This window comes from Gobius niger (assembly GCF_951799975.1).
Source record: "Gobius niger genome assembly, chromosome: 15".
NCBI classification, from domain to species: domain Eukaryota; kingdom Metazoa; phylum Chordata; class Actinopteri; order Gobiiformes; family Gobiidae; genus Gobius; species Gobius niger.
Genome location: NC_136866.1, coordinates 3,259,425 through 3,286,557, shown reverse-complemented (window position 1 = coordinate 3,286,557; position 27,133 = coordinate 3,259,425). Strand labels below are relative to the sequence as shown.

The window sequence follows — 27,133 nt, the reverse complement described above, 5'->3', positions numbered from 1 at the left end:
TTTCGGGGATTTGGGGGGTCAGTTTGTACATTAATTCTCTGTTCCTACAGTCGGGTCGGAACACATCAGGGGGTCACGAGGCACTGACCTGGGGGGTCCCAAGATGATTTCAAGATTATTATTTTTTGCATTGCATTGCAAGTTTTTATTTATATGTTTACTTGTTGAGGGACAGAACAAGAAGCATTGTTACAATAACCGATGCCATGCTCATAGGCCGTAGAGCTAAAAGCTAGTTCTCAGACCTGGTCCCTAAGACATAAAATATTAACATTTACATAAATCATTACAAATAATACAGTACAAAATTACATTACAGTAAGTAATATTAAGTAATATGATCCTTAATTTAAATTGTCTATTAGAAAAGAGAAACTATTTGTAAACTATTTACATACACATTATTACATTTCATTTTATTTATTTCATTCAAAAGTGATGTTTTGCAATCACAATAAAACCGCCGACACAGTGTGAATGAAACAGAGCAGAGGAGAAGTCTTATACTGTAATATCTGCCCCTTTTGTTACTTCACACTGTTGTCCTTTGGAACATGGTATGTATTTATGTCTACATACATATATTTACAGTCTTATGTATATATATATATATATATTTACAGTATTAACAGATGTTTTTGTATTCTATATTCAGTTTTTCAATATATAAAATACAGAACCTTCGTATTCTTGAATGTTTACAAATGGTCAAAAAGAAACAAACCGTTGTATTCATGTTTGTTCAAATCAAATATCCCACATTATTCATGTCCAAGTACTTCATACTTTTTAACATTGTAGCTTTTATGTGTATTTTAAACTCCAGGAGAGTTTCTGACTTTTTCACTTCTTTCTGGAGTTTATTCCATAAACTGATTCCTGTCACTGTAACAGTTTGTTCCGTTGCTTTAGAATTGATCCTGGGTTTGTTAAAGACGTTCCTTTCAGATTATACTGACTTTCTCTTTTCTCAAACATTTCTTGGATGTTCACTGGCAATATTTTTCTATTTACTTTATACAAAACCTGGAGGATGTTATAGTCGACTATATCCTCAAATTTTAGTAACTTACATTTAATAAAGAGTGGATTCGATGGATCTCTATATCTAACATTATGTATTGTTTTCAGAGCCCGTTTTTGTAGAGTGAACAGCGGCTGTTTATAAGTTTATATATATAAGTTTACAGGTTGAGCCCCAAATTTCCACACAGTAACTTAAATATGGTATAATCATTGTGTTGTATAAAGTGAGTAAAGCGGATTGATAATACATAATTGACATTATTACATTTTTTAGTGATTTGACAGTAAGTATAATTTGGGGGTTATGGCCTGAAAAGTTTGGGAACTGCTGCATTACATGACAAACCCGTGCTGAGGTTCCCCAAGAAAACATTTTTAAGTAAAAGAACTAAGACCCTCTAACCTTAAGCCCTAACCCTAAGGGTATTCTCTCTTATTACAGTAGGTACCTCCAAAGCACTAATACACAGTACTCCACTGTGTATGTACTATATAGGTACAGGTTATTACAGATTACATTGTACTAAATTTAGTCAGGTACGATGCATCCTTGTTTCTACATTACTATCCTTCTAGCAAACTTGTGAGATTTGTTATTATTAAAGGGGCTAGAAGCAAGTTGGTAATTTTATGCTCATTACTGCCACCTCTGGTCTTATGCGTGACTGCAGGTTCTATATTACGCTCGTGCATGACGACCTTTTTGAGTGACAGAGCTGTGGTGAACATGTAGGGGAGGAAAATACTTAAACTCAGTGTAGTCCCTTTAAAGAATGTATGTGACCAAGGCCGTGAGAACCCGGGTGCTGAGGGCGCTGCAGCTCCCCCCTGGTGGATAGTTTATGAACCGCAGGCAATATCAACCCCTTAACTCCCACCTGAACCGAGCACATTTTCTCCAGCTTTACCCCAAAAATGGACAAAAATTTGACGAAAAAGTGACAAATAATTTACCAAAAATGGACAAAAATTTGACAAAAAAGTGAGAAAAAATTGACGAAAAAGTGATTTGAATTTGACAAAAAAAATGTGAATAATTTTGACGGGAAAATGACAAAAAAAGTACAAAAAATGACAAAAAATTGACAAAAAAATGAGGAAAATTTGACGAAAAATTTAGGAAAAAATGGACGAAAAACTGATTTGAATTTGACAAAAAAATGCGAATAATTTTGACGAAAAAGTGACAAAAAAGTCCCGAAAATTTGACAAAAATGAGACGACTGCCCAACCAAAAAAGTGATGGAAAAAAAATCTGACGTGAGGAAAAAGATCCATTTAGTTTTGTAGGTCTTTCAAACGAGGCGTCACACTGGCCTACAGGATTTGGGTAAAGCTGAACTGGAGAAAATGCTCTCGGTTCAGGCGGGAGTTAAGAGGTTAATAAATAGGATTTATGCACAGAAAAAGTATTTTGGGGGTAGATTTTGTCCCTCAGCGCCCCCTAACTACGGCTCTGTATGTGACAAGTTAATCGATTGAGATGGATATTGATATTTGTTACATCTATATCAGGTCAAAAAAGAGCTGCGGTTGAATGTTTGAGTCATATCCTTTTGCACCACCAGAGGGAGGCACAGAGCCAAGAAACCATTACCTCATCAACACAGCTGCAAATGCCCAAAGTGAAGAACCAATGAGGATGGATGGAGAGGAAGTATCTTTAAATAGTACTAACACAAACTCATACCTTCCGTCCCGGGACCGGTGCAGGCTGCCGTGGTAACTGCTGAGCTTGGACCTGCCGCTGCGGACCGACCCGGCGCGGCTCGTGCTGTTGCTGTGGGGCTCGTCCATGGCCAGGTGGGTGGAGGAGGCGTGTGTGGAGGTGCCCTGCGAAAACACCGCGTTCATGTCGAAAAACTCAACACTGGGGCTTCTACCGGCAACACTAGCTACTCCAAAACTACCCAAATTACCTGCGTGGAGGTGCCTCGGGACTTCCTCACGATGGGGATGTTGGGGTCCCGCAGCAGGAGGGCGGTGAAGTCCGGCTCCTGCAGCACCTGCCGGCTCTCGTTCACCATGGCACTGCGGAGGGCGGGGCGGAGGGCGAGGAGAGGGGCAGGGAGGGCAGGGACAGGCGCAGGGAGGTGGGCACGGACAGAGGGAAGGAGGAGGCGTGCGGGGGCGAGGGGCGGACGGGGGAGGAGAGAGGGGAGGGCACGGGGGAGGGCACAGGGGGGCACCGGGTTAACGACCTGAGTGAGTTTACATTCAAGGAAGACGGGAGTGCAGACAGGACTTGAAAAATGAACTAGCTTGAATTGCAAATAAATGGATCAGTTATTGAAATTGTGAAGAAAATCTAATTTCTTGGAGGAATAATTGATGATGAAATTCGATGGAAAGGTCATATTGAACATATTGGGAACAAGATATCAAGAAACATTTCTATAATGCAGAAGTCAAAGTACCTTTTAGATCATAAATCACTTCATGTATTGTATTGTTCACTGGTATTACCCGATCTAAGCGATTGGCTTGTTGCACGGTGTGGCTATGCTAGTTCCTCTGACCTGAAGGTGTGAGCGCCTGGACTTCCTGTCTGTTTTCTTTTCCTGGAATAATAATCATATTTTCTAAAGATTATGTTGTGGGCGGTGAGTTCCCGGTGGACGATCATTTACTGTGTTCAAATCATGAAGTTTGTCTTGAAGCTAAAGGCTAACATGCTATAAAAGAATATATATAAAGGCACTATTTCAAGTTGTGTAAAGCATTAACCCCTTAACTCCCACCTGAACCGAGCACATTTTCTCGACGAAAACAATGATGGAAAAGTGGCAAAAAATGACAAAAATATGAGAAAAAAAATGACCAAAAAATGACAAAAATATGAGAAAAAAATGACCAAAAAATGACAAAAATATGAGAAAAAAATGACCAAAAAATTACAAAAATGTGACAAAAATGTGAGAAAAAAATGACCAAAAAATGACAAAAATATGAGAAAAAAATGACCAAAAAATTACAAAAATGTGACAAAAATGTGACAAAAAAATGACCAAAAAATTACAAAAATATGAGAAAAAAAATGACAAAAAATGACAAAAATGTGAGAAAAAAATGACCAAAAAATGACAAAAATATGAGAAAAAAATGACACAAATGTGACAAAAATGTGAGAAAAAAATGACCAAAATATGAGGAAAAAATGACCAAAAAATGTGACAAAAATGTGCCAAAAATGTGAGAAAAAAATGACAAAAATGTGAGAAAAAAATGACCAAAATATGACAAAAATATGAGGAAAAAAATGACAAAAAAATGACAAAAATATGAGAAAAAAATGACCAAAAAATTACAAAAATGTGACAAAATGTGACAAAAATGTGACAAAAAAATGACCAAAAAATAACAAAAATGTGACAAAAATGTGAGAAAAAAATTACCAAAAAATGACAAAAATGTGAGAAAAAAATGACCAAAAAATGACAAAAATATGAGAAAAAAATGACCAACAAATGACCAAAAAATGACCAAAAAATTACAAAAATGTGACAAAATGTGACAAAAATGTGAGAAAAAAAATGACAAAAAAATGAGAAAAAAATGACCAAAAAATGACAAAAATATGAGAAAAAAATTACCAAAAAATTACAAAAATGTGACAAAAATGTGACAAAAAAATGACCAAAAAATTACACAAATGTGATAAAAAATGGACAAAAAAAAGAAAAAAAAAAAGTGACCAAAAAAACAAACTCACTGATCCTCACAAACATAAACGTCTCCTCTATGGAAATATTTCTACCAGGAACTCACTGGTCTGAGCTCATCTTAACGGAAATGAATACGAACAGGAAGTACTAGCGCCCACAGCTCCAGCTCAGAGGAACTAGCGTAGCCACATTGTGCAACAGGCCAATTGTGCTGAGATTTGGGGAAATAATGACGAAAGTTCACTGATTTATCAACAAATCTGGATCAAACCAACATATTGTTCTTGGAATCAAAAGTCATTAAACTCACTGACCTTGTAGATTATCAAACAGCCCAAATAATGTACAGCAGAATACCTTACCAAACAACATACACAAACATTTTCTCACACAACAAACTGTGCACAGCCTCAGGATCAGCCGATGACCATAAATTTACAACACAAACGTTCAAATCAACTATGAAAAGTGTTTGTGTTTCCATGACTGGTGCCAGATTATGGAATGATTTAAGCTCAGATCTAAAACTGTGCTCAAGCATGAATCAGTTTAAATATGAGACAACAGAACTTACAGACTCCAAGTGATTCGTCTCATGTATGTGCCTTGTTATTATTGCTCCTTAGCATTTTTTTTTTGAGTTTTGAGTAACTATGTAGGAACAGGAAACTGATGTTATCGATCTGTTTTTGAAATAGGGGGCGGGGTTTAATAAGTTAAACTTCTCCTCACTCCTTTTTGGACATTTGCTTTTGTCTTTTTGATTTATAACAGCCTTTACGTTTAAAGTGTTGTAACGGTGTGTTGTGTTGCTCGCATGTTCAAAATAAAATAACAAACGAAACGAATCTTTAACGATATAACTTGTGACGTTTTTAAAGTTGGCACAGTGAAACCCGCCCGCGGCTGCTGCTGCTGTTTTGGTACTCACTCCTTGCGTCTCTTGCCGTGGAAGAAGCTGGCCCATTCAAAGCAGGTCTTTTTGCTGCCGACCCAGAACACGGAGGGGATCCCCACGATCAGCATCATCAGGTACTTGACGAGGAACAGGGCCAGGTCGGGGCGGCTCGTCTGCTCCACCTGAAGCAGACACAGTCGAGTGTTAGGAACAAGGACCTCATAAATAATAATAATAATACATTTTATTTGCCTTTCAAAACACCCGAGGTCACCTTACATGAGCTACAAAGATAAAAGCATAACAAAATAAAACACATCAAAGTAAGAAGCTTAGAAGTTTAAATAAGTGGGTTTTGAGACGAGATTTAAAAAGGGGCAGAGAGGGCGTTTGACGGAGTTCAGCGGGGAGTGAGTTCCAGAGGTTTGGAGCTGAGTGACTAAAAGCTGGAGCACCCATGGGGGCTAAGTGTAGGTACAGACAGCTGAGGGGCAGAGGAGGACCGGAGGGTGAGGAGGGAGGAGGCACATGAAGGAGCTCAGTGAGACAAGGAGGGGCCAGGTTCTTCAGAGCTTTGAAGGTGAGGAGAAGGATCTTGTATTGATGTGGAGCCAGTGGAGCTGCTGAAGAACTGTGATGATGTGATGAGTGGGCGGAGCTCTGGTGATTCTTCGGGCGGCGGAGTTTTGGACGGAGCTGAAGTCTGTGGAGTGATTTTTGGACTTGTGTGAAGTTCGCCCCCCCATAGTGTCAGATTTGCTTCAAATTAGTGTCATTGTGTAGCATTTCGTTTGTGCACACTGTTTTTGACCAGACCAAGACCCGGCCAAGACCAAACCAAGATCCAAACCAAGACCAAACCAAGACAAGACCAAGACTAAGAACCAGACCAAGACCAGACCAAGACCTGAACAAAGATCAGATCAGGACTAAGACCCGAACCAAGACCAAACCAAGACCAAACCAAGACCCAAACCAAGACCAGACCAAGACCTGAACAAAGATCAAATCAGGACTAAGACCCAAACCAAGACCAGACCAAGACAAGACCAAGATCCAAACCAAGACAAGACCAAGACCTGGACAAAGATCAGATCAGGACTAAGACCCAAACCAAGACCAAACCAAGACAAGACCAAGACTAAGAACCAGACCAAGACCAGACCAAGACCTGAACAAAGATCAGATCAGGACTAAGACCCAAACCAAGACCAGACCAAGACCAAACCAAGATCCAAACCAAGACAAGACCAAGACTAAGACCCAAACCAAGACCAGACTAAGACGTGCACAAACGAAATGCTACACAATGACACTAATTTGGAGTGAATCTGACACTATGGGGGGGCTAACTTCACACAAGTGATTTTTGGGGGAGACCAAAGAGGAGCTAGTTACAGTAATCTAACCAGAATGTCAGCTGTATCGGGAGTAATAACTGTCTCACCCAGATGTCGGATGATAAAACTGGTTAGGCTCGTCTCCAGTTGAGGCGAAATGGTTGCTAATGCTAATGTGGGTTTTTCTGTGACGTCTTGAAGGAGCCTGGAGCCGTTGTGCCTGTGCGTTACCTCCACAGCGACACACGGATGTGCCCTGATGGCCTCATTATGAGCGGCCCCCGGCACTGCCTCGTTACGGCTCACGTAAGAGCAGCAGGAACGGCAGATCGGATCCACAGATACTGCCTCGTTAGACCCGGGCTCGGAGCGGACACCGGCCGATTCACCAGAGGTTATTTTACTCTCTGCTGTGAGCTTTGCTGCGCCTGCAATGGGGGGCGTTTATGTGATATTGTAACAGTGTCTGCATCTCCGGGACCAGAACTTCCGCATACAAATACTGACATATTTTTCACCTCTCCGTGTTCAGTGGACTCTCAGCAACACATTCATCCACTCCAATTTCAAATCAACAGATCCTCAAACAGCCACAATGTGTCAATTCGTCATAATTCGTTGTACATATTTTGGTCATTGACACGTAAATGCTATTGTGTCATGTTTTTGGAAAAAATGGTGTTCATTTTTAGACAGGGAATTTTGTGACACGATATGTCCCTAGGGCTAAAATATTTATCTTCTGCAAAAAAGGAAAACAAAAAAAAAAGAAAAAATTGTAAAACAATTTTTTTTTTTTTTTTGGCACAATTTGGCACAGTCAGATTCCGCCTGGACTTTTTTTTTTTATAAAGCATGTATAACTTTAGTGTTTTTTTGACCCACTGGTATGTTGTTGACTATACAGGGAGCACACGTTATATTGATTTTTTCCATTTCTGTTCTTATTTGCTTCAGCACAGACAGAGAAAGAGCATTTTCAAGTGGAAATATGTGTTTTTCGAGTTCACAGGATCGATTCCGCCTTTCAGTTCCTAATGTAAGGACTGACATGGGGAAAAGGCTTTTAAATATTGTGCTCATTCTGATTGGAATCAACTGCAAAATGAGCTGAGTTTTCGTGAGCTGGTCTCTCTTAACTCTTTTAAATCTAAACTGAAACAATTTGTACAAAGCCGTGATTGTTGCTGTTGTTTTACCTAAGATGTATTTTATATTTTGTATTATATTTGATGTAACTGTTTTATGATGTGTTGCTGCCTCTCAGCCAGGTCACTCTTGCAAAAGAGATTATAAATCTCTATGAGGTTTTTACCTGGTTAAATAAAATAATAAGTTAAACCCAAATAAACACATGTAAAGCATTTTGGGTAAAAGGGCCCTAAACAAGAAAGGGTTAAAAAGCCCATCAGCCAGAGAGTCTCAAAGTGGCAGCATTCTTCACTTATAAAGGCGTGAGAGTCAGACGCTAATGGACTTCAAGACAAAAAGATTCATGTGGTTTGTCGGCCCAATCGCCAACGAACGATCACAAACATTTGCGGATTTGCAAGTGAACATCAGTTGGGCTGAGCACCATAAACGATCTGTCTGGAATCGAGAAAAATAAAAGCATCTAAAGCAGGTACCGAAAGAAATATATAATCTTTATATTCACACTTTGATGGCCATAAAAATGAAAAAAGAAAAAAAAAGTGAAAGGCACGTCTTAAAAAAATGTAAAACGGGAATTTCTTTTTTTGTTAAGATTTGGGGAAAATGTAAAAAAAAAAAAGAAAGAAAATTTGGGCCAAAATTGGGAAAACATTCGAAAAATGTTGGAAAAAACATGGAAAAAATTTGGAAAAAATGTAGGATTTTTTAAATTTTATTTTAGGAAAATTCTGGAAAAAACACGTTGAAATATTGGGGGGAAAAAGTGAAAAAAAAATATAGGAAAATTTAGGGAAAAAAATCCGGAAAGCTTTGGGAAAAACATGGAGAATAAAAAGGTTAAAAATTGTGGAAAAATGTTTAAAACTTGGAACGTTTTTTTTCTGCCATTTTCACCTCAAACAAATGATACAAATGCAAAAGAAATGACATGGAAGGGAAAGCAGTAAATTAACATTATTAATCTGTTTTATGGTCCTACATGTCAAATAATTTAGTATAGGTATCGAACACCTGGTATTGTTAAAGGGGCTGGAAGCAAGTTCGTCATTTTATACTCACTACTGCCACTTCAGGCCATATGTGTAACTGCACCTTCTATATTAAGCTCGTGCATGACGGCAATTCGGGCCGAAGTGACACATTTTTGAGTGACCGTACAGGATTTTAGAGGCAGTTGTGGTGAACAGGTCTGAGCTCATTCTACACATTAGGACATGGCTGGAACATGTAGGGGGAGGAAAATACTTAATTTTAACTTTTTTAAACTCCTTATAGTCCCTTTAAAGTATTTGATTTTTTGACGGCATGAACACAACCTACAGGTCTGTTTAGCCATGTTTTTTCTCTCACTTCAGGATTCATGACGCGGAGGACTTTGCCTGGCAACAGGGGCTGTTCTGCTCGAAGCGCTGGTGTAATAATGGAACAGGTAAAGCCCCATCGAAGGGTTAGAAGGGAAAACATTGCTGAGACATAATGTTATAATGTTTCATCCACACTATAAACAGCCTTACATGTAAACCTCCTACTGTATGTTTACTGATCTTCTTCTGTTTATGTCCAAACCATCTCAATGTGTCCTGCTCACACTTGACATCATCGCATCATGTTTACACTGAGAGGCCGATCCTTCCTGAGCTGAAACACGGTGTGAAAGGACGACGAGCACTCACCGAGCTTGTTGCTTCTGCTCTATAGAGATCTGAGCCTCGGGCAGGAGTTTGTAGATAAATATAGATGTTCTTCTTTGAGGCGCTGTGGGCTCTTTGTTCACCTACACGTCTCTACACATCTACACATCTACACTCCGCCGTCGTGCATGAGGAGGAGTTTGAACCCTTTGACCCCATCCCGTCCCTGTCAGGATTACTGCGAGCTCATGTGTCGGATGATGTGAAGTAAGTCACAGATGAGAGATGAGGCCTTTGCTTTAAAAAAAATCCTTCTGGTTTCACAGAGGAAAATGTCAATGAGAAGTCTCTAAATTGGACGATAATAGTTGTCTGTTTGCTCAACCTCTTTTACAGTGAGAAATTATACAAATAGGCATCTTATTGAATCACTAACCGCTCTGTAGAAGGAGTTTTTTCATTATGGAAAATATACTATCAATCTTTTCAAGCTCCTGCACCGGACTTCTTTCTTTGAAGTCGAGTCCGTTTCCCATCACTTTGCATCATTAGAATATATTTTGAGCTTTGTGATGCCTGAACAAAAGGGTTTAGGCCAAGGGGAGGCTGCACAGAACCTCTGGGCCCCAAGATGATTTTGATTATTCATTTATTATGCAAATACAAGATCAAATACCGGTTGAAGTTCCCTAATAATGAGGGAAATACTGTCTGTTTTTTTGATTTCCTGGCAGAACATCCCACTAGGTCATATATAAGTAGGCGGCTGCATATGTGAAAAAAAAACACCTAACCCCAAAAAAATTGCTACAAAAGGTTTTTCAATGGTTTTCTGTAGTATCAGGTGTGCTTATTAACACACTAAGAGTTTACCAAAATCTGACCACTGGAAAGGTCTCATTTTCAAGATGGCGTCCAAGAGGGTGGTCATTCTGGTGTCTCACCCCATGTTTTGGGTGTCTAGGAATCCAATGGGCTTGTTCAAATTGTAGTCACATGATCACATAATTATGATATAAAAATCGTGGACAAAGACTCTATATATTAACATTAGCGAGTTGTCATGGCAACGGCACACATTTTCAACGCAACCTTACAATGCTTCCCAGAGGCTTAGAGGGGCATGGATGGGCTCGTTTTAAAGCCCCGACGCTCTTCTTCCCAACGCACTGAAAGCTACGTCTCTACGACATTTACTCGCAGAGATATTCACTAAAGTCTGCGAGGAAAGCGACCACGTCGGCCCTGACGTGGTAGACCTGGAAGGTTAAAACCCTTCCAGGTCTTAGAAGGTCACCCTTCTAAGTCTTTGTCCACGATTTGTATATCATAATTATGTGATCATGTCACTACAATTTGAACAAAGACCATTGGATTCCTAGACACCCAAAACATGGGGTTAGAACCAAAATGACTTGTCTAGAATGAATAATAAAGGAGGATCTCGCCACCCTCTTGGACGCCATCTTGAAAATTAGACCTTTCCAGTGGTCAGATTTTGGTAGACTTTTAGTATGTTAATAAGCACTGATACTACAGAAAACCATTGAAAAACCTTTTGTAGCTATTTTTTTTAGGGTCAAACCATATACACTGCAAAAAGTATTGAACTAGATCAGTATAAACATCTCAATTTGAGCATAATAATCCAGATTTTAGTTGTTTTGACTAGTTAAGAAGTTGTTGGGCATTTGTCCTAGATTATTTCACTTGTTCTGAGATGTTTCGTCCTTTTTTCAGGTCATTTTCTTTGCCAATGGGGAAAGAAAATTGGTCTTATCTCACTGGCAATTTTACTTTCTTATTTCAAGCGAGATTTACCCTAGAACCAGTTTGAAATGTCCTCAAACAAGCAAAGTAAACTTGCTCCGATCAGGAAAAGTGTCTAAATGAGTGAAAACCGCTCAAAACAAGAAACATTTCCTCAGTTCAAGTCATTTAAGCCAATGCTTGATATTTACTTTTTGCAGTGTATGCAGCCGGCTAAAGGTGCAACATTGGCATTTGTAGGAGATGGTTCTTTGTTTAGGGGTTACAGAGGGGAGGTTTTGGCAATGATGAAAATTGGCCCTTGACAACTTCATTAAAATTCCTCGCTCTATCGCAATTTAAGAACAGAAGAAATCAGGTGCAGGACTTTTCATCACTGTTGAAATAAGCCTCATCTCTGTGTCTATGTGGATCTTGTTTGTCCCAGTGAGACAGTTTCTGCTTGGAGTGACCTGTACCTGGTATGGACAGGGGATGTGGTAGTCCCGGCACTTCTCCTGCACCCACGTGGTCTCCCAGACGCCCCTGTGGCTGTTCTCGTACAGGTAACAGCCCAGGACGGTGAGCAGCGGGACGAGGTACAGCACCGAGAACACTCCGATTCGAATCATGAACTTCACCAGCTTCTCCTGGTTCTCCTTCTCCAGGGGGATCTCCATGCGCACCCGGTTCAGAGCCGCGATGCCGGCCAGGAGCAGCGCCACGCCCACCTGAGAGAGACGGGCGAGGTTAAGGAGCGCTCAGATACTTTCATGGTTATAACGGCGGATACAAACAACAGAAATCTCACCACTACGTCCAGCCCGAGCGGCGCGATCAGGAACCAGCGCAGGGTGGTGAGGTTGTAGAGGCCCACGAAGCACACGCCGCTCACGTTGTCCCCCTCGATCTTGTTCAGAGCCAGCAGGGTGACGGTGAACACCCCAGGGAGGCCCCAGGCGCAGGCGTGGAACAGCAGGGCCTTCTTCTCTATGGCCTCGCTGCCCCATTTGGGAACGGCCGCCAGGAACCAGGTGATGGTGAGGATGACCCACCACACGCTGCCCGCCATCGTGAAGAAGTAGAGCACCATGAAGAGGAGCGTGCACGCCTACAGGGGACAGGAACGCTCATGTTATAAGTCATTCAGCTGGAGAGAAGTACCGTGTTTTCATCGTTTGGCTGGGGGTGCGACTTATTTATCAAAATATATAGTTTCACGTTTGTTATTTTCAGACTGAGCCACTAGAGGGCACTCTAGGCTTGTGTACCAGTATCTGCTACTCTTGTACGGTTGTATAATGCCAGATAAAGCACTTATTTATTAACTGTACCGCTGAAAATGTACAAAAAGTGCGAGTGAGCGGGAATAAAAGCTGAGGTCACTCTTTCTGTAATGAAGAAAACAAATAAAGCTAATCACGGACTAAAAGCTCGATGGAACAAGTTTGCAAATGAGAGCTTGAACAACGTGCTGCCGGGAGAGGCTTGTTAAAGGAACAGGCCACCGTTTTTACATACTGAGAGATGTTCTTACCTTAGCTTTGACGAGTTCTTTAGGACCTGTCTGATCTTCAGTCACGTAAACACAGCGCAGACGGCGTTAGCATTTAGCCTCTCCCTCTCTCCTCTATAGCTCCAAAACAGGTCAAGATAGAAGCTACCAAGCTCTTCCACGTTTTCCCTATTTAAATATGGTTACGTGAAGTGTTCCACTACAAAGTATAATTACACAAAATTAAACAATGTGGATTTTCTAAGAGGATAAAAGGGGGGACTATATTGTAAGGCGTAATAATACCAGTAGATTGAAATCCACGCAGTAATCTTCACTTTGCTGTGCGGATGCCAAAATACTCCTGGTATTATTACGCCTTCGTGGGGCGCATAGTTCGGTCGTAATCGCACCATTAGCTTTAGTGCTAACGGCCTGTCAATCAAAGTCCGGCCCTCATTAGTATTAACCTTATTCCGGAGGTTCGCGTGGGCGCCGCCATGAATAGTGCCCGCCCCTTTTCTCCTATGTGTTAACATGGGGCTGGAGAAATCCGCATAAAATCAGTCACTACACGAAAACAAAGCCGTTTTCAGGCCGCGCTGAGAAACGCTGCAGTGTCGACATGTTGGTACTATTACCAGGAGTAGTTCGAAATCTGCGCAGTAATCTTCACTTTACTGCGCGGATGCCAAATTACTCCTGGTATTATTACGCCTTACAATATAGTTCCCCCTTTTATCCGCTTAGAAAATCCACATTGTTTAATTTTGTGTAATTATACTTTGTAGTGGAACACTTCACGTAACCATATTTAAATAGGGAAAACGTGGAAGAGCTTGGTAGCTTCTATCTTGACCTGTTTTGGAGCTATAGAGGAGAGAGGGAGAGGCTAAATGCTAACGCCGTCTGCGCTGTGTTTACGTGACTGAAGGCACGGGGGAAGATCAGACAGGTCCTAAAGAACTCGTCAAAGCTAAGGGAAGAACATATCTCAGTATGTGAAAACGGTGGCCTGTTCCTTTAACTGTGCAGTTACACCTCTGTGCCCAGGTAGTTGCCAAGGCTGGTGCGACTTATACTCCGGAGCGACTTACAGTCCAGAAAACACGGTAAACTTGATTTGTTTAGCGACTGAAAGACCTCACCTTATTATGCGAGCCCTGAGTGACGGTGGAGGCCCTGAATCGTCCCGGGACGGCCGCGTTACAGGCCACTTTGTCCTCCATCAGGAAGCCCAGGAAGAAGACGAGCGACACCATCATGTAGCACACGGCGTAGAAGATGATGGGCCGCTCCGGGTAACGGAACCGGGACACGTCGATGAGGAAGGTGAGGAAGGTGAAGAGGGTGGCGGAGAGGCACACGATGGACACCACGCCGATGAAGTAGCGGGCGAAGGTCAGCTCCTGGCGGCTGAAGTACATGTTGGGGCAGGGCGGGGAGCAGTCGCGGACGCCCATGAAGGAGTAGCCCAGCTCGGGGTCGATCTTCAGCTCCCGCGGGCACCAGAAGCCGTAGTCCCGCTGAACGGAGATGGGCGACTCCGTGGTGTCCGAGGAGGAGAGGAGGTCCGCGGGACGGGGGTACGGCTCGTCGCAGTCGGGGAACCTGCCAGGACACAAACCGGAAGAGTTATGGTTGCTCACGGTGGATGAGTACCTCCTGAACCCACTGACCTGCTGCAGTCCATCTCCTCGGGCCAGCTGACCCCGAACATGTCCATGAGCTTGTAGCAGTCGCTCTTGGCCTGCAGGCAGAGGCGGCGGCAGGGCAGCGTCATGCGGCCGTACTCGGTGCACACGGGGGCGTACAGCGCGCACAGGAACATGCGCAGGTCCGGGGAGCACTGCAGGTTCACCATGGGGTGGAAGGGCTGAGGGGCACACAGGGGGGAGGATGTTAGCTCTGTCTGTGGGGGGTTGAGAAATAAACTTCGTAACGTTCATTGTACTTGTGTTCTAGCATCACTTTTTAGGTTCGTTTTGTCAGACACTAAGGTTAGAGATGTTAAAGGGGGGGTATTATGCATTTCCTCATTAAAAACATGCCTGAAGTGTTGCCTTGGCACATTCACGTATCTTTGAGTAATCTGTAAAAACTCTGATGGCGGCCATTTTAGGGATAGGTTTGCCTGAGTCCTCCTAGGAACGCCCCCACCTCCTGGAGACGCCTCCGAGCTTTCATCACCAGCCGAGTAACTGACCACTGCTCCTCAGCAGAACCCCCTCCCCACTGATGCCACAGACAGCGTGTGGAGGGGGCGTGTCTAAAGGCTCAGAGGTTCTTAAAGAGACAGAGGCCTATTTCAAGACATTCACTACAACCATTTTGAGAGAGACATTTTATACAAGGCAGTTATTCTAATTTACTGCATTTACAGACCAACAGAAGGTTTGTCATCATTGTAGTGAGATATAGACTGGTGCTGTGGGACTGACAAAAGCAGAACACCCCCCTTTAAAGATCTTTTACCTTTACATGTTTCAGCGCCCTCTGCAGGCCGTCATCAGAAGTATCACCGGAGTGAAACATGTAAAGGTAAAAGATCTTTAACATCTCTAACCTTAGTGTCTGACAAAACAAACCTAAAAAGTGAATATTGAGAAGTGTTTTCTTTTTGTCAAAACTCGAGTATTACTTGGTGAATATAGCGATACCTCAAAGCCCACCTTTTTTTAATATATACCAGCAGTCAAAACACCTTCACCTCTTTAACCGAGCGCATTCTCTCCAGTACGGCTTCACCCACATCTGAAAGCTTCTCAATGGAGAGACTTCAGAACTGATTGTACATTTTTTTGTTTTGTTTCGTCACATTTTTGTCATGTTTTTTATTGTCCCTATTTTGTTGCGTTTTTTTTGTAATTTTTGTTGCTTTTTAATCACATTTTTGCATAGACATAATAAATAATCGACTCCTCCACGTTCACCATAATGACCACGTTCGAAAGGGAAGTCATGACAGACTCCTCCTACCCTGCTCTGACAGGGCATGTTCCTAAAATGGGCATAAGGGCGGGATCTCCACTGTAGACTCCGTCCTCGTGGGGCACATTGTGGCCACACCGCCCTGTGCTCTGCCCAATCCCGTCAGACCTTGGAAGCTCAGCAGGGAAAGGGCCTGGCAGGACTTGGATGGGAGACCGTTTGGGAAACACCAGGAAGCCGAGCGAGGAGGGGCCGATGGCGCAGACTGGTTGCATCGCTTCCGTCAGTCTACCCCAGGGCAGCTGTGGCTACAATAGTAGCTTATCACACCAAGTATGGAGTGAATGAATAATGCAATGTAAAGCGTCTTTGAGTGTCCGGAAAAGCGCTATATAAAACCGATGCATTATTATTTTTATAGTTCGGTCGTAATGGTACCATTAGCTCTAATGCTAACGGCCTGTCAATCAAAGTCCGGCCCTCGTTAGTAAACGAGATATATACAAAAACCCGCCTGGTTTCTTTTATTGTACAGCAACAGCTGTAGAAAGTTTCAAACAATTAGAAATGAGGCTTTACAGTTTAACTGCGACAGTTAAAATGTGTGTAAAGTGCAAGGCTTTCTAATGAAAAACTAGCTTATTTGCCGCCCACATATGGTGGCGCTGCAGCAATGGCGGCCCTAGAGTCGCGGTCACAAAGCAGAGCAACCAGCGGCCATTGCTTTTTTGTCACTTTTTCATCACTTTTTAAATTTTGTTTGTTTTTTGTCAATATTTTGTTGTGTTTTGTCGCCTTTTTACTTTCGTGGCACATATTTTGTTGTTGTTTTTTGTGGGGTTTTTTGTGTGTTGCTTTTTCATCACATGTTTTTGGTGCTTTTTTCCGGCACATTATTGTTTCTTTTTTTTTTTTAAAGCTTTTTAGATTTGGGTAAAGCCAGACTGGAGAAAACATGCTGGCGTCAGGCGGGGGAAGGTTAAATGTGTAATATATTATAGTGGGGTTGGTTTACAGGGTAGAATCTTTTACAAATAGAAAATACATTGATCTGATTCTAGTGTTTTTTTCTGTTTTCTGTTTTCTTCTTTGCTCCTTTCCCGGAGCAGCCTTCAGCCCGGGAGCTGAATCGGCCTGGGACATGTGTCGGACGCCCACGGAGTGTCCAGTTCATCTAAAACAAAGCTCAGCAGAGACTTCAAAGTGTGTCACATCCTCCGTTTGCACAATGAGGCCAGTGGAGCGTGCGGGAGATGAGCCCAAAAACAACTGTGGCCCCTTTTCCCCAATAATCCGTCCCATCTCAGTAATAATCATCATGGACTCCCCCCCCCCCGTCCCCCCACACCGTCCCCACACCGTCCCACCCCCCAGACACAGAGCGACAGGGCCTTTGTGGCGACTGACTGACACACAGCGCCAGCGGAAGTAAATCATCTGAATGTTCACACACCCACATGGAGGTGCAACAACGACGCCGCGCTTTCGGACGGAGCCAAGAGTCGCCGGGACGTCAGTCAGAAAATGCAAATCCAGGCGACGGGTTTGTGTAAACAAAGGGGTGTTTATTGTATGTGAAGAGAAGAGTTGAAGTTGAAGTAACTCATACACTGGACTGGGCAGGACACTGGAAAGACTAAAGCCACACATGAACAAAAGTGGACAAAAATTGGACAAAAAAGTGAGAAAAAATTGATGAAAAAGTGACAAAAAAAATGACAAAAATTGACAAAAAATTGACGAAAAATTGAGAAAAAATGGACGAAAAAGTGACAAAAAAAATTACTAAAAATGTACAAAAAAATGACAAAAATGGACAAAAACTTTGACAAAAAAGTGAGAAAAAATGGACGAAAAAATGATAAAAATTTGACGAAAAAATTAGAAAAAATGGACGAAAAAGTGACAAAAAATGTGTCAAAAAAGTGATGAGAATTTGACAAAAAAATGTGAATAATCTGACCAAAAAGTGACCAAAAAATTGACAAAAAATTGACAAAAAAGTCACGAAAATTTGACAAAAATGAGACGACTGCCCAACAAAAAAAGTGATGAAAAAAAATCTGACGTGAGGAAAAAGATCAATTTAGTTTTGTAGGTCTTTCAAATGAGGCGTTACACTGGCCTACAGGATTTGGGTAAAGCTGAACTGGAGAAAACGCTCTCGGTTCAGGCGGGAGTTAAGAGGTTAAAGAAGCTTGGTCCTCATTAGGTACTGTCGGTTTCCGATACCGATGCTAAATTATGTGTCATATAGAATCATAAACAGGTTAATAATATGAATTTATTCCATTTCATGTCTTTTGCATTTGTAACATTTGTTTGAGGTGAAACAACCAAGACACTTCCTATAACTACAAAAGGACAGAAAAGTTTTCCAACTTTTTCATATTTTTTCCGTCATTTTTTTTTCAAGTTTTCCCCCCCAAAATTTTCCATATTCCCCCCCCAAAAAAATACATTTCCCCCATTTCCCCCCCAATTTTTCTGTGTTTTTCCCAATTTCCCAATAATCAATTTTCTTAAAAAAAAAAATCAACTTCTTTTAAATTTTGACGACCGACAGCATCAAAACTTGATTAAAAATCTTACATATTTCTTTTCGACACCTGCTTTTGTTACATTTTTGCTTCATGCACGGGTGGACAACACCAGGCAAAAAAAATCCTGACCATTTTCTTTGAACTGGATCACAATTTCAATTTAACCTCTTAACTCCCACCTGAACCGAGAGGATCTTTTTCCTCATGTCATCAGATTTTTTTTCCATAATTTTTTTGATGGGTATTCAATGCATTTCTGTAACTTTTTTGTCATTTTTTTTGTCATTTATTGTCAAATTTAAAAAAAAAATTGTCGCATTTTTATCACATTTTTGTTTTTGTTTTTTGTAATTTTTTGTCATATTTTTGTAAAAGAAGATCGTCAATTTTTTATAATTTTTTTGTCATTGTCTGTCACATTTTTGTAATTTTTTTGTCAAATTTTTATCACATTTTAGTCATTTGTTTGTCAATTTCTTGTGACATTTTTGTCTCATTTCCATCATTGTTTTCGTCTCAGTTTTGTTGCTATTTTCACAGCTTCACAGGTTCAGGTGGGAGTTAAGGGGTTAAGCCTGTGTATTGACTTCAACCTCTTAGTTTCTAGTTCAGCGTTGCCCAAATCTAAAAGCTTCTGGACTGGAGCCGACAGCCTCATTTGAAAGCTAAGAGCTACAAACCTAGTCACATTTTTCTCAGGTTTTCATAGGTTTTTTTTTCTGTGTTTTTGATGTTTTTTGTTGCTTGTTCATTACTTTTTAGTGGTGTTTTTGACGCTTGTTTTTTTTTGCATTGTTGTTGCTTTCCCGGTGTGTTCTCATCTCTACTGTGACGCTTTTTTCCGGAAGCTTTTAGATTTGGGTAAAGCCAAACTATAGAAGATGTGCTCGGTGCAGGTGGGGGCAGGAGAAAGTGAGGGACGTCGTGTATTTGAGCTGCATTCGACTTAAAAAAACACTGAATCACAATAAGACCACGCCCTTTTTTAACTTGATCTAATTGTTCTTTGCTCGTTGAACTGAAGGTGGACTTGTCCTTCAGGGCCACCGTACATATATAAAAAAATTTAAATTTTTTATTATTATTTTAATTTTAAAACAGCCAGAGGTGATGCCTGGCACTAGGCCTTTCAACAAACTCACGGTAAACAATTCAACAAAAGAAGACAAGACAATAATATAAGACAAACAAAACAAAACAGAGATTAAATAAATGCAAAATGACAACACAGACAATGACAAAAAGAGAAGAGCGGCATTAAATAGTATTAAGTATATAGAAAACAATGAGTAACTAAGGATGTGTCATATAGAGCGAGTGGACCTTGAGCTTCTAGGGCAGAACTCCAATCCATACGACATATGAGCTGCTGCAAAGATTATGTAAGTAGTTCGTTATATATATCTAGTATTTTGATCGAGTTCTTATTCCACACTGCAAAAAGTAATTAACTAGATCAGTATAAACATCTCAATTTGAGCATAATAATCCAAATTTTAGCTGTTTTGACTGGTTAAGAAGTTGTTGGGCATTTGTCCTAGATTATTTCACTTGTTCTGAGATGTTTCTGACTCGTTTCGATACGTTTCGTCCTTATTTCAGGTCATTTTCTTTGCCAATGTGGTAAGAAAATTGCTCTTATCTCATTGGCAATTTTACTTTCTTATTTCAAGCGAGATTTACCCTAGAACTGGTCAGAAATGTCCTCAAACAAGCAAAGCAAACTCAGTCCGATCAGGAAAAATGTCTAAATGAGTGAAAACCGACAAAAACAAGATACATTTCCTCAATTCAAGTCATTTAAGACAAAGCTTGATATTTACTTTTTGCAGTGCAACCTTTGTTTAGAGATCTTACATACATTTCAATTTCATTTAAGAATATTTTAAGGAGGGGGTAACTATAGTTTTCACCGTAAGCTCCATCTCGCACCAGCAGCACAGATGACACAAGCCGATCCCTCCCCCGAAATGCAAAGACTTTTGTGACAGGCGGGGTTCGCGTGGGGGGAGGGGCCGGAGAGGAGAGGACTAGGGGTAATTTGTCACTTCATTTGGGAGGAGGAGGAGGGGAGGGGTGGGGGTATTAAAGAGGGCGCATCCTTTCTGCTTCTCAGCTGCTCACCGAATCCAAGGACATTCGGAGCAAAGCAGGTTTTCTGTGAATCCGTGTTTGCGGAGGACGAGTCTGCGCAGCCGTGACAGGAAGCAGACGCCGCTGAGGGAATACGTGGCCCTCGGGTGCTACGGTGCAAACGAATACAGGCTCAGCTTACAGGGATCAGCGGTTTCCATTGTGTGAGCCTGATAATGCAAAGCCTCACAAACACAGACTGCAGAGACACGCCGAGAAAGTGGAGCAGCAGATTTAGAAATTAGAATCAGGCCAGATTTTTGGGCCGTCATAACGATTTATCATACAGGCCATAGACACAGAGAAAGCGGAATCAGTTAAATGGACTTTTTCAAGCTTTCCATCATGTTATTCTGTCACTCCCTCATTAAAAACGTGCCTGAAGTGTTGCCTTGGCACATTCACGTATTTCTGAGTAATCTGTAAAAACTCTGATGGCGGCCATTTTAGGGACAGGTTTGCCCGAGTCCTCCTAGGAACGCCCCCACCTCCTGGAGACGCCTCCGAGCTTTCGTCACCAGCCGAGTAACCAACCACTGCCCCTCAGCAGAACCCCCTCCCCACTGATGCCACAGACAGCGTGTGGAGGGGGCGTGTCTAAAGGCTCAGAGGTTCTTAAAGAGACAGAGGCCTATTTCAAGACATTCACTACAGCCATTTTGAGAGAGACATTTTATGCAAGGCAGTTATTCTAATTTACTGCATTTACAGACCAACAGAAGGTTTGTCATCATTGTAGTGTGATATAGACTGGTGCTATGGGACTGAAAAAAGCAGAACACCCCCTCTTTAAGAAAAATGGTAGACAGACTCTTGCACAAGGCTTTCACCAAGATAGAGCTCCAATCAGAGCCGTGGGAAGATGTTTTAGTTAGGGGGCGCTGAGGGACAAAATTTACCACCAAAATACTTTTTCTGTGCATAAATCCTATTTATTAACCTCTTAACTCCCGCCTGAACCGAGAGCATTTTCTCCAGTTCAGCTTTACCCAAATCCCGTAGGCCAGTGTAACGCCTCATTTGAAAGACCTACAAAACTAAATGGATCTTTTTCCTCACATCAGATTTTTTTCCATCACTTTTTTTGTTGGGCAGTCGTCTCATTTTTCGTTTCACTTTTTCGTCCATTTTTTCTCCATTTTTCGTCAATTTTTTCTCCATTTTTTCTCACTTTTTCGTCAAATTATTCACATTGTTTTGTCAATTTTTTCCTCAATTTTTCATCAAATTTTTCTCATTTTTCGTCCATTTTATCTCAATTTTTCGTCAAATTCTTCTTACTTTTTTGTCAAATTTTTGTCACTTTTTTGTCAAATTTTTTGTCACTTTTTCGTCACTATTTTCTCACTTTTTCCACATTTTCATCCTTGTTTTCTTCTCAGTTTTGTTGCTATTTTCTCACCTTTTTCCCATAAGCTTTTGGACTGGGGGTAAAGCTGGAGAAAATGTGCTCGGTTCAGGTGGGAGTTAAGGGGTTAATATTGCCTGCAGTTCACAAACTATCCACCAGGGGGTGCTGCAGCGCCCTCGGCACCCTGGGTTCCCACGGCCTTGGCTCCAATCGATTAAAAATGGAGCAATACACATTTTAGTTTGTAAGTTAGAGTCTTGAAAGCTCAATAAACATAATCGTTTAAACACTCAATGAACAAATCATCAGTGACAAGTCAACCGCTAAAGTAATCATTAGCTGCAGCCCCAGAATCAAGAAACATAAATCCAGGCCATCCCCAAAGTCCGGCATATCAACGATCACGAGAGACATATTTGAGGATTATGACACCTCCTCAGGTTACCCCCGGGCTCGGCTCATCCGCATCTGCAGCTACTCGTCCGTCCCGCTGTCCCTGAGGCTTCTGTGGACAGGTGGCACAATAAACGCCGAGAGGTCAATTTCACTGCATTAGCGCAGCTGACGGCGTGGATTTATACCGGCCTGGGTAATGTCGGCCGAGTGCCTGCGTTTACGTTCCCCGCGCGCCCGTCATAACGCCCATCGATCAGGCCTCGCATCGTTTACAGCACAGATGGGGAGCTCGCGTTTCACCGGACGCAGCTGCGGAGGATACGATGATCTGCACTGGGCACCGAGGCCGTGGGAACCCAGGGTGCTGAGGGCGCTGCAGCTCCCCCCCCCTGGTGGATAGTTTGTGAACTGCAGGCAATATTGACCCCTTAACTCCCACCTGAACCGAGCACATTTTCTCCAGCTTTACCCCCAGTCCAAAAGCTTCTGGGAAAAAGGTGTGAAAATAGCGACAAAAGTGAGACGAAAACAAGGATGGAGATGTGGAAAAAGTGAGAAAACATTGACGAAAAAGTGACAAAAAATTTGCTAAAAATGACAAAAATTGACAAAAATTTGACGAAAAAGTGAGAAAAATTTGATGAAAAATTGAGGAAAAAATGGACAAAAAAGTGACAAAAAAGTGAGAAAAATTTGACGAAAAATTGAGAAAAAATGGACTAAAAAATGACAAAAAAATGGACAAAAAAATTACAACAAATTACAAAAATGGACAAAAATTTGATGAAAAAATTTGACGAAAAATTAAGAAAAAATGGATGAAAAAGTGGTAAGAATTTGACCAAAATATGCGAATAATTTGACAAAAAAGTGACAAAAAAATGTACAAAAAATTGACAAAAAAGTGAGAAAAATTTGACAAAAAATTTAGAAAAAATGGACGAAAAAGTGACAAAAAAATTACAAAAAATTACAAAAATGGACAAAATTTTGACAAAAAAGTGAGAAAATTTTGACGAAATTTTTTGAAAAAATGGACGAAAAAGTGATAAGAATTTGACCAAAAAAAATGTGAATAATTTGACGAAAAAGTGACAAAAAAGTCACGAAAATTTGACAAAAATGAGACGACTGCCCAGCCCAAAAAGTGCTGAAAAAAAATCTGATGATGTGAGGAAAAAGATCCATTTAGTTTTGTAGGTCTTTCAGATGAGGCGTCACACTGGCCTACAGGATTTGGGTAAAGCTGAACTGGAGAAAATGCTATCGGTTCAGGCGGGAGTTAAGAGGTTAAATAAGCTTGGTCCTCATTAGGTACTGGTTAATCAACAGGATTTATGCACAGAAAAAGTATTTTGGGGGTAAATTTTGTCCCTCAGCGCCCCCTAACTAAAACATCTTCCCACCGTGAGCCGCTGAGGCCTGTGTGGATGACTCCTTAACACTGCAAGTCACTTTGAGCAACAATAAGACAAAATTCAGCTTTGTTAAATCAGAATTTGTTGTATTCTAGCTCACAATGTGTAACAGCCGCCTCACGTCCGCTGATATTTGCCCGTTTTACACCCCGTTCTCTGTAATTGCTGGAGCCTGGCGAGCCCAGCTGTTACAATAGCAATAGCAGTTTGCCTTTGTGGCGACATCAGGCTCTGGGAAAACACACCCACGGCAATGACCCTTCTGCAAACAAGGGTAAGAAAAGGGAGGCTGCGGGTCCAATTCTGGGCCTAAAGAAAAGCTGCTGTGAAGAACAAGCTCCTTCAATGGCTCCCTTTTCAGAGCGAGTAACATTAGACAACGGCTGGAAGGAAACCGGGCGGTCGTGAGTGAGCGGCGTTCTCTGGAGACACGCGGGGAAGCAGAACCTGGAGTAACAAACCCTGGAGTCGGCTGCACGAAGGGAAATGTGCTTTACTGTAACCTTTCAACACAGCACATTCTATACAAGTCTAAACAAAGACCGTAACAAACTGGTTTTGCCTTGAAATGGATCAAAACAAGACGTAGATGGAATGAGTTGGGAGAAGAGAGGCTAAAACCATTTTTTCAGGACACTGTGGCACTTAAATTTCAATGATTTGGTGATATGTTGTGCAGCTTTAAAACTTCTTAAACCCCGGCTCTCGTAACGCCTCCTTTGAAAGATAAGACCAACAAAACTCATCTCAAGTCATCTTTTTCCATTGCTTTTTTGCTCGTCACACATTTTTGCTACTTTTCCATCACTTTTTTTCCCACTTTATTATTGCATTTTTATTACTTTTTGGTCAAATTATTTGTCACATCTTCATTGTTTTTTGTCACTTTTTCATCATATTTTTAGAATTTTTTTGTCTCATTTTCGTCAAATTTTCGTCACTTTTTCATCCATTTTTTTGTCTCTTTTTGTCAAATTTTAGTCACTTTTTCATTATATTTTTCTAAAAAATGTCCCATTTTCGTCAAATTTTTTGTCACTTTTTCATCATATTTTCGTCACATTTTTGACATTTTTCGTCACTTTTTCATCAAATTTTTGTAAATTTTTTGTCACATTTTCGACATTTTTTGTCTCTTTTTGTCACATTTTCATAATTTTTTGGTCTATTTTTCATCACTTTTTCGTCGCTCTTTCGTAGCTATTTTTATTTATTTATTTTATTTATTTGATAGGGACAATGCACATTGATGAACAGTTGCACATGAGCACTGTAAATATGCCAGATTATAGCGGGGATACTTATTTTCCAAGAAGCTTTCAGATTTAATTAGGCCAAACTGGAGAAAATGTGCAGGGTTCAGGTGGGGGTTAAGAGGTTAATCTAAAAATCTTATATTGTAAAGATTTTCAGACAATTTTGAAACAACATTCAAAAACTAGGAGACAAAAAACCCTGAACATATTAATAGTCTGAGCTCAAAACAAAAGGCTGCACACGAGCAAAGCTACGACAAAGTGCAGCCATCTGACTCTATAAGCAGCTAATGTTTTCATGTAAAGCAGCGCTCTATTACTTCAGCAGTGACCCCTGTCAGCAAACATGATCTAATCCACTCAGGCCGCCCCATCCCGCCTCTCTGCAGCTCCTCCGCCCCGGGCGACACGAGCGCTCCACGGAACACACCGTCCCACCGTCAAGAGAAGCCTCACGGGACACGCTTGAATAAACATATGGGCTACAGAGAGCGGCTCTTTCCATTCATTTCCATTCAATGTTTGCTATTTTTACATTCTGCGCTGGCTCCCCCTCCTCCTCCTCCTCCTCAGCCGTTTTATTACACGGGATGGGGGGGCGTGAGGGTTGTCGCACAATCCGCACCCTCTCCCTGGGAAGCGCTTGTAGTAGAAGCAGCTGAGACGCCGCAGTTCTGATCGATATTTGACGGGTGGGGATCCAGGGCTGGAATACACAAGTCTGCAGGCCTGGGGGGGGGGGTGTGTGCTAACGCTAACGCAGTCTCGGCACCGCTGCTCCTGTCATTAGGAATTCAAGGGGGTTAAGGGTTTTTTTTGATTGCTTTAAGTGTGTGAAGATATGTAGCAGATGAGAAGGGAAGCTCGGGCACAGTCTGACAGGTCAACCACACGAGCAGTGGAAAAGTCTCAGCGTTCAAAGATAGATGCTCGTTTGATTAAATATCTGTAAGTGCAGATTAAAAGATAGAGTTTTACATCGCGCTCGGTTTAATCTGCTCGGAAAAACAAGCAACAGAACGGGCTGGTAATAGCAACACTTATGCTACGAATGACTGGTCTGAGAAACAGGGAAAAGCATGTTAGGATGGATTATGCTTTCATAGGACACATCAGCCTTTGCCAATTGTGACCATTTTGCCAATTTTAATAACAAATATGTGTCGCCCTTGTGCTGATACTTCAAAATAATATGTAGAAGTCCCAACACAATTGAATGCAATGAGTTACAGCAGTGTTTTTCAACCCCTGCGCCGTGAGATTTTGTCTGGTGTGCCTTGGAAAATTATCCAATTTCTCCTAGTTGTTTTTTTTTAAAAGAAGTTCATTATTATCCACAAATAATGTACCGTTTTCGAGTGTCTGTGCTGTCTAGAGTAGAGCAACCATGTAATAAATACTCCATATCAGGTCGCTCATTTCTTTGAAACAAGAGAAAGAGTGATGCATGGATGCGGCAGGTGGCGGTGACTGTGACCTCTGGCCCTCAAGATGATTTTGAGAAACATTATTACACTAGTCAGAGAGTATTTTTTTAACACAATTAGAGTTAAATGGGAGAAAAAAAGGTAGAAATACTGTCAATGCACACAATGAGATAATATATTATGTACAACACCGGCGTTTGAAGGAAGTGCACTGGGAGAAGAATAATCGTTTAGAGGAAGAAATGACATACATATACTTGAATTAACAGATTAAATCTAAGATTTCAGTAGATTTGGTCTGGTCTTAGACAAGATAAAACCTTAGTAGTCTTAGAAGTTTTTCTCTTAATTCAGATAAGTTTGTCTGATTTCAGGTGGGTTTTATTCTTGTTCCATCGGCGCTATAGCATTTGTGTCTAGGGATTAGTTCAAACCAACTCAAATTCAACATAGAAGAACTTTAATTCAAGCAACTTCAAGTCATTTATAGGTCATTTTTCCAGTGCTTTACTTTGGGCGAATAATCAGCGGCTTCGGCCCTCGGTCTATTTACAATAAAGAAAACCGGCCTCCACCAAGAAAACCTGCCTCCCCCTGCTATACGGTGTTCCTATTCAAGACACTTTGATGAGAACGACTGAATATAGGCTAGAGGGTTACATTTTTTTATATTTTCTGCTGGTGGTGCCTCGGGACAGGACACGACATGTAAAAAGTAC

The 27,133-nt window shown here is 41.3% G+C and overlaps 1 protein-coding gene across 1 annotated transcript in view; it reads right to left on the bottom strand.

Moving 5' to 3' along the window:
- The window catches only part of fzd3a (frizzled class receptor 3a), a 44,081-nt gene that overhangs the window by 445 nt on the left and 16,503 nt on the right, over nt 1–27,133 (bottom strand). The window contains exons 2-8 of the mRNA XM_079571811.1: nt 14,639–14,835; nt 14,108–14,570; nt 12,276–12,575; nt 11,944–12,195; nt 5,623–5,771; nt 2,946–3,057; nt 2,717–2,859 (exon numbers count right to left, since the gene is read on the bottom strand). Coding sequence (XP_079427937.1) covers nt 2,717–2,859; nt 2,946–3,057; nt 5,623–5,771; nt 11,944–12,195; nt 12,276–12,575; nt 14,108–14,570; nt 14,639–14,835 — 1,616 coding nt within the window. The remainder of the gene's footprint in view (nt 1–2,716; nt 2,860–2,945; nt 3,058–5,622; nt 5,772–11,943; nt 12,196–12,275; nt 12,576–14,107; nt 14,571–14,638; nt 14,836–27,133) is intronic.